Below are 16,181 nucleotides of genomic sequence, written 5' to 3' on the forward strand. Positions count from 1 at the left end.
TATAAACCCCTTGACACAAAGGGGGCCCTTATTTTATAGTTTCACAGGAGGATTTCACGGTTGCGTAGTTCCATATTGCAATTACCTTGGTTGTTTGTCCGTGCGTGCCGCGCGAGGAAGATTCGTTTGTTAATGAACGATGACGACGACGTTCAAATTCGCCGGTGATGTTCAAACTTCTCACTTGCGTTTACCGTAAGCTACTCAATCTCCTCGCTTGCGTGGACCAGCACACAAGTGTCCACCGGATTCATATTTCGGCCGCCAAATCGCGTCGATCTTCTAGACGCCCGCGCCGCCGCCCGTCACGTCGGATCCGCCGTGGAAACGGAAGGAAAGAAAGCCGCTGCCGTCAACCGGCTAACGCCGTTCCCACCGAGCCGCCGGAGAGCAGCCACACAACAACAACGCGTTCCCCACCGGTCTCCGCGGCTCCACGTCTATTTCAACCCGCGCGCGCCCCAACGCCACCACCACCAGAGCATCAAATTTCCAACCACTACCCGGAGCCGCGCGCGAGGCCGCATTAACTCCTCCTCCTCCTCCTCCTCCAGGAGAGGCGACTCATCAGCTAGGGTTCTCGGCCGGCCTCGCGGGGGGTTGGGGCGCGATGTCGACGCCGGCGGACGGCGCGGCGTACTGGCTGCGGTGGCAGGTGTTCGTCTGCGGCGCGCTCATCGCCGTGCCCACGGCGCTGGCGGCGGCGCTGCTGCCGCGGCTGCGGAGGTCGGTGGCGCCGCTCCGCGCCACGGACCTCTGGCTCCCCTGCTGGCCGCGCCTCCACCCGGGCTGCCTCCTCGGCTACCGCGCCTTCGCGCTCGCCGCCGCCGCCGCGCTCCTCGTCCGCGACATCGTCCCCCACGGCCCCAGGGTCTTCTTCTTCTACACCCAGTACGCGCCCTCCTCCTCCTCCTCTTGATCGAATGTGGCTCGACTATTTGCCCTTGAAGACACAAACATTTTGGTGTGTCAAAATCCACGACATGGTCACCATGTGTTGGCCCCCTCTTGGACACATGTTCATAGTTCGTCACTGAGTGAACTTGCCTTCAGCGTCCGTATATTTGCCCAGCTTTTGTAGAGCTGAAGCCTCTTACTTTCGGTTTTGAGCACGGTGCACTCTGCCCGACACAAAACCGTTTGGCCTGTAGTAGAATGTTTTCCATCTTCCGTTAGTGACTCAGAACTTCAGAAGCACCTCCTTTTTAGTTAGTTGCCGTGCTGTTGCTTGTTTCCTACCTCCTTTTTAGTTAGTTGTCGTGCTGTTGCTTGTTTCCTAACTGTCCTTTGACTAGTTTTCTTTCCCCAATTGGCTTTGCAGGTGGACCTTTTTATTAGTCACCATATATTTTGCGGTATGTCCTCTGCCTCATGGTGTCTTACCAAGTTGCAACTACCTTGTGAAAAGTTTTACAAGCGATCATACACAATTATGTCCACCTTTTCCTCTCTGGATGTGCTAATGTATTAATTTTAGTTTTCTTACCACATTTTCACCTTTTTTGGCATTTTACTCTTAGGTTGCAACTGCTATATCAGCTCATGGATGTTGGTCGTACTCAAAGAAAAGCTTAAGAAAAACTGATGAATATGGCGATGTTGAAAATCGTGACCTCTCCACTTCTATTTCTGGAGAGAGGAAAAATGATGAGAAAGACAAGATGGCAAGCTATTATGAACAAATAGCAAATGAGAAAAGAGCTGCTTTCTGGGGACGTTGTATGCAAATCATCTACCAGGTTTGAACTCAACTGTCCTTTTGAGATTGTATTAATAGACAGTGTTTTCTCAACGATTCTGCAAATCCAGCTGCTACTGGTTGGAAGGACTATGCAGTACCACCATCATAGCGCAGCTGAACCTAATTAGTAGTGTGTTTTCTCACCTATTTTTCTTTGTCTTTGTTTTAGCTTTACATTTTTCCTACTTGCCCTTCCTAAAACCTGTTCATCCGCACCTTCTGAACTGGCCTATGTTGTTTGTCTAATACTAGTATTTATCTGTCTGCAGGCTAGTGCAGGAGCGACAATGTTGACTGATGTCACATTTTGGGGACTCCTTGTGCCATTCTTTTACCGTGATAAATTTGGGCTTTCCATGGTATGTGAACATTCCAGATATGCACTACTACCTCTGTTTCTAAATGTAAGACATTTTGGCAGTTCAATTTGAACTTGAACTGCCAAAATGTCTTACATTTAGGAACAGAGGGTGTATTATTTATTACCCTGCTTGATATGTGAACAGTAACAATCCTCCATTGTCAATAATATTACTACTTGGCATGACTCTTGGTTTTATTACCCAGTGATAAGAACCATAGTACATTTTTTTTTAGTAAAATAGCCTCTGTGACTTTGCTCAACATAGATTATGTCCATCAGCAGATGCCATCTGATTAGTACTCCCTCCGTCCCAAAATAAGTGTCGCTGATTTAGTACAAAGTTGTACTAAATCAGCGACACTTATTTTGGGACGGGGGAGCAGTAATCAGTCCTGGGCATGTGTAGCTAGCCAAACAGACCTGTTTCCGTCTTGATCGACATCCATGTTCTTAGATCTGATTACCGTTGTAGTCATGCCTTCTCTTATTTATGTCAGTGTCTAGTCTTGGATACAAGAGATGAATTCAAAATTGAAATATGCCCACATAGATCATTCACGAATGGATCAGCTTCTAATACGTTTATTTGCACCAAATTCACTGCTTTCAAGACATTGACTGTCTGTTGTTATGTTGTCCTTAACCTTTCAAATTTCTTTCAGGTTACTGATGGCATGCACTCTGTTAATGCTGTTCTCCTACTCATAGACACACTTCTCAACAATATGGTAAGATCGCATGTAAAAATCGCATTGCTCTGTCTTTTGTGTTAGTTCATTTAGTTCTTCAGCTGGACCTTTGTGTTTTTCAGCCTTTTCCCTGGTACCGGATCGCTTTCTTCGTATTTTGGAGTTGCTCCTATGTGACCTTCCAGTGGGTCATTCATGCTTCCGGAGCTTTATCCTGGTAGGTCCCTCCTATCCTCCCAATTTGCTTAACACTGTTGAATTTGATGCAGTGCCTCCAATTCAGCATTTTCCGAGTCAAATTCATGTTTGCATTAAATTAAACATGTGTACTCTAAGGAAAGATACAAAAATGTCAGAGCCTCTTTATTACTTCCTCCGTGCGGAATTAGTTGACGCTCAAACGGATGTATCTAGCACCGAAATGAGAGTATATCTTAAACAACATTGGCATTGTCCGACAGAAATTTTTGCTGTAAATTCTTAAGTAGAAACTGAAAGCATAATGAAAATTGTATCAATAGAATGCTTTACTGCGTGACACTATGCTCTTCCATTCCATGGCCATGTGACATAGTTTATCTAAGAAATCCAGGCTGTGCCTGACTGTTCTGAATTGTAAAATGGGCTCTGCCCATTTGCATGTGACGCAGTTTATCCAAACCATCTGGACATGTGTTGGGCATATATAATTAGCCACCTTCTGACCAAATATAGATCTTCTCTACTTACCAACAGTGTGTATTCTAGAATACATCACCTGATTCTTATTCTTTTGGATGCTGCTATGTACATTAGCTCAGTTACTTCAGTATGTATGCTTTTAAAATTAGGGAAAATGTGTTCTCTTACACTTCAGGTTTCATCTAGTTCTACTCCTACGTTTTATCATTTGTATATGTAATTCTGTTACCATCTTCTCCAGGTGGCCTTACCCGTTTCTCGACCTTGCATCGCCCGGGGCTCCGCTATGGTATGTACTTCTATCACCTCACTTTTAGACCTTGTTATCCATCGACCATGCGATCCTCACCGCAACGATAATCCGGTACAGGTACCTCGCCATGGCCGTCGCTCATGTCCCTTGCTTCTCTGCGTATTGGCTGGTTGTCAAAGCGAAGCGCGCTTACTTCCCAAGGATGTTCCCACAGGCTTACGTGAGGACAAGTTAGAGCCTCCATCTAGTCATGGATCATACTCCCAATAGGGTGTATGTGTAGCTATAGATAGCCATTATTTCTGCACTTGATAGCTCCAAGTGCGTTCTTGTATAGTCCTGTAGATTAACAATCCCTTGTAAATATGGCCGGTTCTGAGGCACGTCGGGATTAATACTCTGATGATCAGTGAAATGAAATACAGAGGAGATTGTTAACGTGGCCTCCTATATATACACCTTGTTTGTCATACAGGCTGTTAGAGATGAAATGAAGTCAAAACTTAACTTCCATGAAAGGAATTAATATGTTGTGGATTGATGAATGGCCTAGAAGATGCTGCCCAGGATTCAGATATCATATCTTGTGCAAGAACAAAATCAGTAGTTGGGTCTTTTTCTCTTCTCCACCCATTTGACAGTGAACCCAATAGGGCTTGTGCAGGATCAAACCTGGTTTAATCAGCGTTGTAACAATTTGGCAATTCCTTGCCGTGCTAAGTTACATTGTTGATATGGTCGTATGCTAACCTATATACACATTGGGAGTACCAAGTTCCCCATCGGTAACTACAATTGCTACATTGTGAAAACTTGGTTATGCACATTTCAATCACCGAGCAATTCAACACCATCAATCACCTCGGATCACTTCGATCGACGGCAACACAGTTGCCCCTCAAAATCTTTGCTTCTCGCCGCCCGTCATCGCCCTGCCGGAAGACGAGGCCATCCTCTTCATGAAATCGGCGAATGCGTCGGCGTAATTCGGCCCGGTTTGCAGCCGCACCAAGTTGGTCCTGTATGGTATCAGTATGGTCTTGAGCCCTGCACGCGCATCATCAGAGAAGAAAGAAATGTCAATCTTCCATTTGCATAGGCAGTGTGCACAAGAATGAATTGGGCAAGAGGAGTTGAAGATGAATCAGACCGAAGATGCACATGGAGCGGTAGATGGCGGCGGCGGCGACGCCGTCGAGCGCGGGCGTCTTGCGGCTGCCCTCGAGGCAGCTGAGGAAGGCGAGGTCGGCGCGGAGGAGCTGCGCCTGGTCGTGGGTGTCGTAGGCCATGTCGTGGCAGTAGCAGCAGAAGTCGAGGTGGTCGGCGGGGCGGCGGTCCCAGAGCACGGAGCCGGCCTCCTTGCCGCTGGACCAGTTGGGCCCGCAGTAGTGGCCGTAGCGCGGGAAGAGCTTGGAGAGCCAGGCCCGCGTGCCGCCGTGCCAGGGCAGCCGCGCCACGTACGGCCGGAACAGCGGCACCGCGCACCCCGCCATCTGCAGCTCCGCCAGGGCGTCCCTCTCCGCCGCCCTCCGCGCCGCCGCCGCCACGGCGGGCCCCGGTCGCTCCCCGCCGCGGCGCGGGACGAGGGAGGAGAGGAAGGCGACGAGCGGGTGGGCGGCGGTCCCGGGCCGCGGGGGAGGCGCGGCGGTGGAGGTGGGACCCGCGGGCGGAGGAGCCGATGGGGCCGCGGGGGTCGGGGGCGGGACGGGGCGGAGGAGGAGCGCGGCCGGGTTGAGGCGGAGGCGGGGCTTGGGCGGGGGCTGCGCGGAGGAGGAGGAGGAGGAGGAGGAGGGGGAGGCGACCTCCATTGCCGCGGCGGGCTTGGCCGTCGCCGGTGGCGGCTCGGTATTAGGTCGGTTGGGGCGGGGACGGTGGTGGCGTTGGCGTGTGGCTGTGCGGGTTTGTTAAGTTACGGGACGGGACGGGGCGGGGCGGGGGTGGGGCCCGGTTTCGGGGGGATTGGGGGGTTATTTTGAGGTGGTGGGGGATTGGGCGGGTCGGGTGGTCTGCCCGGTTTCGGGGGCGGGATAAAACGGAGGATCTGGAGGCGGATGCCGTCGTGCGCGGTGCCGACGCGTGTCTCGCCTCTGTGAAGACTCTGGAGCGGCGGCGAGGCTTCGTGAGACCTTGGGCACGAGGGGATGGTGGATGTTGCGGCGTCGGCGCGCGGGAATGAGATCAACTTGCTTGCGTCTAGTAGCAAGTCAACCGTAACATGATTGCAAAAAAGTAACATGGCCGTCGGATTAGAGCCCGTTTGGGTCGGTCAGCCGGTGTATGCGCCCAATGCTCGTCCGATCTGTTTTGACAGCGCCGACAAAAAAAATAAAACTATGCATACATATTTAAAATAAAAAACAATTTAATTAAACATTAAAGCCGGCCAGGAAGGCTGGCAAGAGTCCACGTGTTTACATTAGCATTAAATAAAATTAATTAGGCCTCCTTTGGTTTGTAGGATTTTTGTAGGAATTCTATACAAAGGAAAAATTCTTTTAAAGCCTTTTGGTTTGTAGGAATGGATTCCTATTCCTATATAGGATAGGAATCAATCCTTCATGTTTTGGAGAAAAAAAACATTAGCCTGGACTCAATGGAAAAAATCCTATCCTATGCATCAAATGACATCTCTTTCTCTATAGAAATTGACATGCATGTCATCTCACTTCCTATGATTTTCCTATCCCTATAAAATTCATATCCTATGAACCAAAGAAGGCCTAAACAAATAAACTATAAGGTGGCGTGCTGCCCTAGGCGATGGCGTCGTCGTCGTCCTCGGGGTCGGTGAGGTCGATAAGCGTCGACGCAGGGCCGGCCCAGGGGGAACTCGGAGGGGAAAGGGACGGCGGGGGCCTTGCCCTTGGCCTTCCTGCTGCTGCTGTCGGCGCCAGAGAAGAGCCTCATTTTCGCTAGGGTTGGCTAGGGTTTGCCGGTGATGGGGGAGCGAGCTTGCCTAGATGTGGACGACGAGTTTGGATGAGGACGGACCCGCCGCACGATCGGCTTAAAAAAAGATGACCACCGTCGCTGACGCGTGGGGAGCGGATAGTTGGACGGCCGCCAGGTGGGGACGCCACGGACAGCGAGAAAGCGCGCGTGTCGTCCATTCGGCGTCCACGCCGACGCATTTGGAACGCAAATTTAAGCCGCAAATGCGTCGGCGCGGACGCGAAGCGGATGTGATTTGGGTTTGGGTCGGCGCGTTGGGCCACCATTTTTGCTCGCGCCGACACAAACAGACACGGGCGGACAAAATAGGTCGCCCCATTAAAATTGGCTCTTACAAGTGGACAGCCTAGATCAGGGGCTGTTCATGTCGATTGAATGGTCTAGAGAGGGGAAATGTAGCCGCGCTATTCATTGGTAGCAAGTCACCGGATCTCACAGCATGGGAGGTGTGGATTGGATGGAACCAGCAGGGGCGGGGCCTACGTACGCCGAGTGCTCGTGGGGACGGGATACGATGAGTCCAGCCAGAAAGGTTGGAACGGACAAACAGATCGCATGAATTTCATGGTTTACTTGGTTGTGTGTGGATCCACTTACCAAATGCATCGTGCATCCGTTGATGTCCTACAATGTTGTACGGTGTGCCGGCCTCGGGGTGGTTTACATAAGGAACACAGCCCCATGTCATGGTTTTCAAGGATACTACTTATGTCCACTAAGACAAGACAAAATTTCTGCAACATATGTTTAACGAGAATATTTACCGGGGAAGGTTGGCGAATGAGGGTAGGTGAGTGCAGCCTGGCCGGCAAGGCCAATTACAGGTTGTGTAATTGACTACCCATCAGGTTCAGGATATGTTTGGTTGGGTAGTACAATACTCCATCCGTCTCAAAACAAGATACTTATTTTGGGACGGATGGAGTAGAATGTAATGAATTGGGTTTCATATGAGAGGTAATCTTACTGTTTCAATAGATAATAGAAGATGTGAGATTAACCAAATTCATCCCATTTCATTCCATTCCATCTCTCTGATAAAAAAAAGTCATGCACGAAACCATTTCATTATATTTCTTTTTACTCCAAACAAACGCATTGGAGGGTGAGAAAAGCACACAAGTGTGGATAGGGAAATTGTCGCCTTTGTCCCTATGCACGAGACCGAATGATTGGCAACCCACCTTTTCTTTTCAAATGACGGTTCACTTTGAGGGTGGAGAATGCCGACTTGGTGTTGATTTGGAGGCTTTGGATCTGTCTCCTAGCCGGACGAGAGAAGCGTAGCGTGTGTGCGTTTATAGGGATGAATGTATGCGCGTGTATATGAGCGCTTGTGTTTGTACTGATGCTCAAAAAAAAAATCCAAAGGTCGTGGCCTGCCTCACCCGGACAAATTAGAATGGACGGAATGGAATACCTGTGTCTTCAGAAAAAAGGCCACACCACCTCGTTACATTTTAGAGGTTGTCACGTACTCCCTCCACCTCATTATAAAATTGAGACTTAATTTAGGACGTCGGAAGGGCTAGGCATTTGAGAAATATCATTGCCAGGAGGGTGAGTTTTTTGTATTTCCCAACATGTCGCGCTCATCTTTTTCAAGAAAAAACTCTATAACCTCTATTCTTAATTAATGAACGAGGTAAATATTTCAACTCTATTTTCCAAAAAAAAAACATGAACAAAACGGCCCATTTGATCAATAGCATTCCATTTCATTCGGTTCCTCAATTAAACACGGCACTAAAGGACGACAGCAGATCAAGATCAGAGGCTACGAGTTGAGGAGTGGATAGGGGGACAGAGGGCACCATGTGGAGGATAGACATGAAACGCCGGTCAATAGCAGGGCCCTTTAAAGTTGTGTTGACAGCAATAGATTGCATATGATCTGTATACTGAGTAAAGACATAAAAGATACTATGCACATTGTTGAGACGATCATGAGCAAGGGGTCAACAAGATGTTATATTGTACAACAAAGAATATATTTTGGATTCAATAAGGGTGGTCAGTTAATTTCCTATGGCATCGGACTGCACCAGGCTCATCTGAGAATTTTGACCAAAAATTGCCCACCAGCGTGGCTTCTAAATATAGTCAATATATATGTGTAAATGGAGGCCATTACACTTCAAAACCCTGGAACGAACATTGAGCTCAGATCATTTGTTCGACTCGATGAACTCCCGGTATTCCTTCTTCATCTTCACACCAGAGAAAGTCCTGCATTTCCAAGATTAAGATATATCAGAAGGGTGGGCCTGCTATGACACCATATAAAGTAGGCAAGACGGGAGTTCTGCAACTGCCCAAGAGAAGTTCGACATATTTGGGAGAAATTCCGGGTGCATGGTAGAAGCTTTGTTAACCCGGAACAATGCAACCCTCATGTCACAATTAAGAGGTACTCCCTCCGTTCCTAAATATAAGACTTTTTGGAGATTCCAATACGGACTACATACAGAGCAAAATGAGTGAATCAAACTCTAAAATACATCTATATACATCCGTATGTAGTCCATATTGAAATCTCTAAAAAGGCTTATATTTAGAAACGGAGGGAGTACTTGCAAAGAGAGCATACTTGTCCTGCCAACTGTCCTATTTAACATCATCGAAATGGCATTCGTGAAAGAAGATGCATGTAAGTGTTGACCACTGATCTATCTCTGTGTACATACAACATGCCAGTTATTCATGTGTTTTGGCCTCATTTACAGGATGGTGACATCTCGACTTAAGCCTGTGGTTGGATGCAAAAAATTGTTAACTGTGGGATATGTAATTCCAGCAGAACCCGTCCATTGAAAATGAAGTGAGCATGGTGGTCACTGCTTAATTTGGCTTATTACTACCAAAAGGATAAGTACAAAAGTGGAATTATGTATAAGTACAAAAATGGTTGCTGTCATAGAGCAAGAAGGTTCACTAAGAACAATAAAATACTCGTATATCAGCTAACCCAATGTTTAGGTAAGTTGTGGTTTAGGTCGCGGCCGTAGTTTAGTAGAAAAACTAGCAAGACCAATCTAAGAAGCAAACCTGATCATTTCTTTGTTTTTAAAGAACTGAACACATGGTGTCCCCATTATGCCTGCAGCTTCTGCTATTTCAGGGTCCTCCTCGATGTCAATTTCAACAAAATGAACGTATTCGTCATATTCATCTATAACCTGTAAGAAATATCATTTTCATAAGGATGATGTATCATTATTAGCAAGCAACAAAACAGACAACAAAAATATAATATAATTGCACGAGAACTTTTTTTTTTTGGAGCTGTATCAAATTGAGAACTTATGTACTTCCTCCGTTCACAAATATAAGATGTTCTAACTTCTTTCTGAATCGGATGTATATAGACACGTTTTAGTGTGTTTGTTCAGTCATCTCAGTCCGTATGTAGTCCATATTGAAATATCCAAAACATCTTATATTTGTGAACGGAGGGAGTACCATATATCAGCAAGGGTGTTGCAGGTGCAGTGCTGCACCCAATGGTAAACGAGCAACTATCAGATTTAACTCTTACCACCGAAGTGGTAAATTTATAGTTCTTACAAGGCTACTGCTGTGATATCACCAAGCATAGAGAAGGGTGCTATCTTGAATAGGGGATTCTCATGAAATTAAAAGTAGACAAGGTGATCAAATCACATCCATGCATTGTCACATTGCTGCCATAGAACAGTCCATCAGCTATCAGGTGGTGTGGTTCAGACCACCTAATGCATTTCAAATGGTAACATCTGTACCCAGTGTCTTAGACATATACCTAGGGCCCTAACAAAAATATACCATTGTTTAGCAGTGTGTTGAAAACAGATAAGATTTAGGATTAATTGATGCACGTGTGGAGGGTCACTTTTAATCGAGTGGGTGATATTTATGACTGGAATGCACATTGGCACCTTCAACTGATGCAGTTCTTATCGACTTCCAACTTCATAAATGCCACAATGCAATGCAGACAGCATGAGCATATGCCAACTCAATTCATTTGGTGTGTTTCAATCCTACATTGTTCTTTGTTGGGTTGAGTTTATCTTCAATAAGGATTTTATTTCTAGAACAGACAATTGAGCTTCGGCATGCTCTAGCAGATCCAAATGTAAACTATCAGGCTACTGGCTTGGTTTGTCACTATGGATGCTCAGTCGTCAAAGGAAACCAGCATAAAGTAAATTTATTTCTAGAATTAAGGTAGATGCGAAGATGCTAAGATACATTTTGTTTAACTAGATTTAAGGTGGCTGACAAGTAGATTTTATTTAAGTAGATGTTAAGATGTTCAAAGTTAAATTACAAAAATTTAAGAACTAACCTTGTTCAAAATTGGTTTTAATGTTCTGCAGGGACCACATGTTGGAGAAGTATATAGAACCAAAATGAGCCTTGGACTTCCATGGTATAACTTGCGGAGTGCATACTGCAAAGATAGCAAAGCTCAGGATCAAATTTGACATGAACACTTGCATTTATACGAGGCACACTACGCATATACTCCCTCCGTTCGGAATTACTTGTCTCGGATATGGATGTATCTAGAACTAAAATACGTCTAGATACATCCATTTCTGCGACAAGTAATTCCGAACGGAGGGAGTATATGTTTGGCACCTGTCCTTTGTGCTTTGTGTGAGTAATGTCGAAGCCCATCTCGACATCTTTGCCTTCAATCTCCTTCTTTTTCTCTTCACGAACAGGCTGAAATTTAATCAAGTAGAACAAAAAGTTGTAACATAAGCTTGATTGGTTGTTACAGAAGATAAGCCCCAAAATATATGAAGGTGCATTAAGTATGCATACACTAATGATTTCTAGCAGCTCAGGTTTTATCCACTTACAACGTCACAGATTTTTATTCAGAACATATCAACTCACAGTTTCACATCGCTACAGCTTATGGTGATGGAAGTCTAAACTCCAAATTTTATACACGAAAGAATAATCAAATGCGGCTGCATGCCTGCATAGCATGCTAATATACGGAAACTAGGAAGCTTAATTCGAATGGACAAAATTTAACACAAATTACTGCAACACCCATGATATTGGAGACCAGTGATATTCATAGGGTAAGAGACAGCTTTCATTGAGACAATGACGACCAAGCAAAATGAAGCTGGCAAAATGCACATGCATCAATTGCGTTGCGTTAAACAAATAAATTTTGCATGAAAAATAATACCTGGTGAAATTCAACAAGAAGATCATTGGAGACTAAGTATCTTTCAACTGACAAAGCAGCTATACATCCAGATCCAGCTGCAGTAACAGCTTGTTCTCCATTCATGATCCTGCAGGTGAAGATGTGTGAAATAAAAAAATGTTCATGATAATGGGCTGAAATAATAAACAGAATATCTGAATATCTATATTTCATGGATAGGTATCTAATGATGAGTGGCTACAAGTCTTATGTCTTAGAAAACAAATATATTGCCTTTCATTGCAGAATTTTCCAAACAGTAGAGGCAGGGTCATCAAGACATGATGTGCTAGCAAGCTAGAACAAGTAACGTGGTGAGGTGATAGCACACATGAACTGCAGCAGGATTAAGTCCTCGTTTCTTCAAGCAGCACACTACAATCATGTAGAAGTTTCAGATATTGAATGAAGGATGGAGTTACCTGCACATCACCAGCAGCAAATACGCCATCAACTGAAGTTTTTGCAGTGCCTTCATCAACCAAAATATATCCAGAACTATCAAGTTCAATTTGACCTTGTAGCAGCTGACTGTTTGGAGTATGTCCTATCCCATAAAATAGACCTTTCACTTCAAGAACTTTTTCCTCTCCCGTATCGATTCTCCTCAACTGAATACCAGACATCTGTCCTTTGGTATTGCCGACAACATCCACAGCTTCTGTATTGAAATGTACTGTTATGTTGGGGTTGTTGAGTACTCTGAAACATTCGCCATAATCAACCTGTTAACCAAACATCCAGGCAATTGAAATTTTACTTCATTAATATATTATGCAACTGAAGAGGAGCTAACACCCTTTAAAGAACTTAACAATTTCATCTACAGACAAGTTCAAACAAAAATTACAGCCCTCGAGTTCTATGGGCCTCTGGAAATATTGTGATTTCGAGTATCTAAACAGGTAAGCGACCAATACTAACCAGGTTGCGGTTAGGCCTAGTTTGCATCAAGCACAAATTGTAGTATTAACGAAGAACAATTGTGCCGATGTAACCAACATTTTAAAGTGGTAGCTCAGCATATTACCATGCAATTAAATGCCATCACCGAATGGTGAACGAGCAATATTTACAATAGATGTAAGGTGGAAATAATCATGCATTCCTTTTACAGCCGTTTAAGCTATCAAGTATCAAATGATGTTAACACCGAAAATAAGTGAAATCTTGACAATCCATGGACGAAAGATTTAGATGAACAGGTAAGACTACTTTGATATTTATCACAGTAAAGGATATAATTTTATAGGGAAGACTTGGAGAATGCCTTACCGGTCCTGCATAGCTTTGGATGCTCGTAGTTGGTCCCTTCGAACAAGTAAATGAACATGACACGCATATTTTGTCAAATATATCGCTTCCTCGGTAGCTGTATCACCTCCTCCAACGACCGCAAGAACTTGACCCTTGTACAATGGTGATGCTCCATCACATATTGCACATGCGCTGATACCTCTACTCCAAAATTCTTCTTCACGAGGTAATCGAAGTCGCTTCGCAGTAGCTCCAGTTGCAATGATTACACTATGGGATTTCACCTATATATATGCCACTAAGATTAGTGCGGCAAAAAATATGTGCAAAATAATTCACGTGCACTATAAATTAATAACAGGTGACAAGACAAATTACAGCACAACTAAGAGTCAAGTCATAAAGGTAGAGCTAAAAAGTAGACAAAGACCTAAATAAGTAAAGCGCATCGAATTCTGCACTGGTTCAGAGCTCGCATTATCTTCCCTACACTTTTCACTAGCTCTGCTTTGTTACGTTTCTATTTAAAACGGATCCTGGTTTTGATTAACATCACAGTAATAGTAACCATTGAATTGAATGTTCACAAAATTCACATGCAACACTAGCTTGTTTTTACGAGAGGCAAGTTCAGAGTCCAAAATATGTTATGGTGCACCAAGAGGAAGAACGTGAAGTGCTTACCTCTCGGTCACTGCTACGGATAACAAATGGCCTACTCTTCACATCTATAAATTCAACATCCTCTTGGTGAAGCTCTGCACCCCACCGCTCCGCCTGCTTCCGCATTCTGGCATAAATCATGTAAGTAGCGCAAACGCAACGTTTACCGGTTCAATACAGATTGTGGGCATCCTTACTTGTCCATGAGATCAGGCCCGGTTATGCCGTCGGGGAACCCAGGGAAATTCTCCACCTCGGTGGTGGTCATCAGCTGGCCTCCGGGAACACCGCCCACCTGGTAACCTTCGAAGACGACAGGTTTCAGGTTGGCCCGGGCGGCGTAGATGGCCGCGGTGTACCCTGCCGGGCCGGAGCCGATGATCACCAGGTTCTCCACTCCCCTACCAGGATCTGCAACCACGAGAGAAAAATCATCCACTGTTCCACTCCACCGCACGGTTCATCTAGCACTACTAGGGAGACTACGAGGACTACGTGCTGAGGCCAGTCAAGTATTCCAATCTAAAACCTGAACGGAGGGACGCGAGCGAGGGAAGGGGACGCACCTGAGGGGGGAGGAGAGGCGGGGGCCTCCTCGTCGACCGCGTCGGCGGCGGGGGCGGCGGCGGCGCGCAGGGCCTTGGACTTGGGCGCGCGAGAACAGGAGGCGGCGGGGAGGGGGCGGCAGGAGGAGGGGGTGGCCCTGCCTCGGCTGTGGGAGGAGGACGGCGGGGCGGAGGAGAGGGCAGCGGCCACGGCGAGGCGCGTGACCGCCATCGCGCGCGGGGGAGGGGGGAGGCGGGAACGGGGTGGGAGCGAGGTGGCTGCTTGTGCGTCGGTGGGTGGTGGGTGGTGTTGGCGGAGTGGACGGGCCGGGGAGGGAATCAAGCGGAGGGTGTGGAGCGCAGGGGAGCGGATGGATGGGTGGATTGGATAGGGGGGAGGCGAGGGAGTGGAGGCCGCGGGAGCCAGACGTGCCGCGGCTGCTGCGCTGCCGGAGGGAGGCTGGAACTGGAAGCGGGCGCTCTGGTTGTGGTTGGCCGTTTAACCTTGGTTCTGCCCCACACCTCGCCGCTGTCCTTTTCGGCGTTGAGCTTTCGCGAACCTGGCGCTGTTCCAGGCTTCCAGCCAGAATGTTGGAGCTGCCCTGCCAAGCATTTTATTCCTACTAGGGGTAGCTGCCAAGTGCCAAGCATTCAAGAGTTCAAGTTTGTCTTCTTAAATCAAACTTCTCTACACTTACAAAATGCATACACAGTCTCCTTATGGACGACTCACTAATTCTGATGAGAGCAGATGGGGCCAATGCTCACTGCCTACGGGATATTTTGGATGCTTATTGTGACAACTCGGGGCAGTTGGTAAGTGATGCAAAGTCCAGCATCTACTTTAGCCCGAATTTGGCAGTGGAAGAAAAAGTAATAATATGTCAGAAATTTAGTATATTCACGGAAGCGATGAATGATAGATACTTGGGTCTACCGGCAATGGTGGGGGCGGACATGAGTGAAGCTTTTGAGTACCTCATTGACCGGATCAATCAGTTGTTGAGCGGATGGAAGGAGAAGATGCTATCTACAGGAGGGAAAGATGTGCTCATTAAGGCTGTTGCTCAAGCCATGCCAGTTTTCGCGATGTCGGTGTTTAATATGCGTGAAAAAAGTTTGCAAAGGGATGATGATGCCATATCAAGATACTGGTGGGGTGACGACGATAATCATAAGAGGATACATTGGGCGGCATGGTGGAAACTTTGTATTCCGAAGAACAAAGGGGGAATGGGATTTAGGGATCTACATAGCTTCAATCTTGCTTTGCTTGCCAAGCAAGTATGGAGACTGTTGGAGAATCCGGATTCCTTGTGTGCGCAGGTCCTAAGATCAAAATATTACCCGAACGGGAAACTTCTGGAAGCAAAGATGAAGAGTCGATGTTCCTTCACATGGCAGAGTATATGTGCTGGTATTCATACTTTCAAAAGAGGGGCCATTTGGAGGATTGGAGATGGTTCTTTTTTAATATTTGGTCTGATCCATGGATGGCAACGAGCGCGGATGGACGTGTAGTCACCCCGAGAGGAGCAAACCTGTTGTCGAAGGTTTCTGACCTGATCGACCCGGCGACAGGAGTGTGGGATCACGAGCTGATCATGGATACGTTCTGGCAGGTGGATGCGGAGAGAATTCTTGCTATTCCGTTGGTGCCGTCAGGAATGATGGATGATTTTGTGGCGTGGAGGTTCACAAAGAATAACATATTCACGGTTAGGTCGGCATATCACGCTGAGTGGGATCATCAGTTCGGACGCTGGTTCGAGCGAACGGAAGGCCAACCGTCACAGACATATCCAGTTTGGGGAAAAT

General features: G+C 46.5%; 3 protein-coding genes across 3 annotated transcripts; 1 reads left to right on the forward strand and 2 right to left on the reverse strand.

Moving 5' to 3' along the window:
* The first annotated feature begins 460 nt into the window (after positions 1-460).
* Positions 461-4,180, forward strand: LOC125527081. Its single transcript, XM_048691656.1, has 8 exons — positions 461-891; positions 1,322-1,355; positions 1,521-1,739; positions 2,011-2,100; positions 2,768-2,833; positions 2,917-3,011; positions 3,717-3,764; positions 3,846-4,180. The coding sequence occupies exons 1-8, from the start codon at positions 611-613 to the stop codon at positions 3,961-3,963; spliced, it is 951 nt and encodes a 316-aa protein (XP_048547613.1). The 5' UTR covers positions 461-610; the 3' UTR covers positions 3,964-4,180.
* Positions 4,181-4,350: 170 nt separating this feature from the next.
* LOC125527080 (translation initiation factor IF-2-like) lies at positions 4,351-5,646 on the reverse strand. The gene is made up of 2 exons (XM_048691655.1): positions 4,879-5,646; positions 4,351-4,775 (listed from the first exon to the last, which is right to left on the reverse strand). Exons 1-2 carry the CDS (start codon positions 5,534-5,536, stop codon positions 4,627-4,629), a joined length of 807 nt encoding a protein of 268 aa, XP_048547612.1. The 5' UTR covers positions 5,537-5,646; the 3' UTR covers positions 4,351-4,626.
* Positions 5,647-8,627: 2,981 nt separating this feature from the next.
* Positions 8,628-14,815, reverse strand: LOC125527079 (thioredoxin reductase NTRC-like). Its single transcript, XM_048691654.1, is given in 11 exon segments — positions 8,628-8,909; positions 9,729-9,859; positions 11,011-11,115; positions 11,307-11,393; positions 11,878-11,970; positions 11,972-11,986; positions 12,321-12,600; positions 13,174-13,439; positions 13,840-13,945; positions 14,016-14,229; positions 14,385-14,815. Coding segments are annotated over 11 exon segments (1,569 nt in total). The 5' UTR covers positions 14,596-14,815; the 3' UTR covers positions 8,628-8,848.
* Between the last annotated feature and the right edge of the window lie 1,366 nt (positions 14,816-16,181).

Source organism: Triticum urartu, unplaced genomic scaffold (assembly GCF_003073215.2).
Source record: "Triticum urartu cultivar G1812 unplaced genomic scaffold, Tu2.1 TuUngrouped_contig_286, whole genome shotgun sequence".
NCBI classification, from domain to species: Eukaryota; Viridiplantae; Streptophyta; class Magnoliopsida; order Poales; family Poaceae; genus Triticum; species Triticum urartu.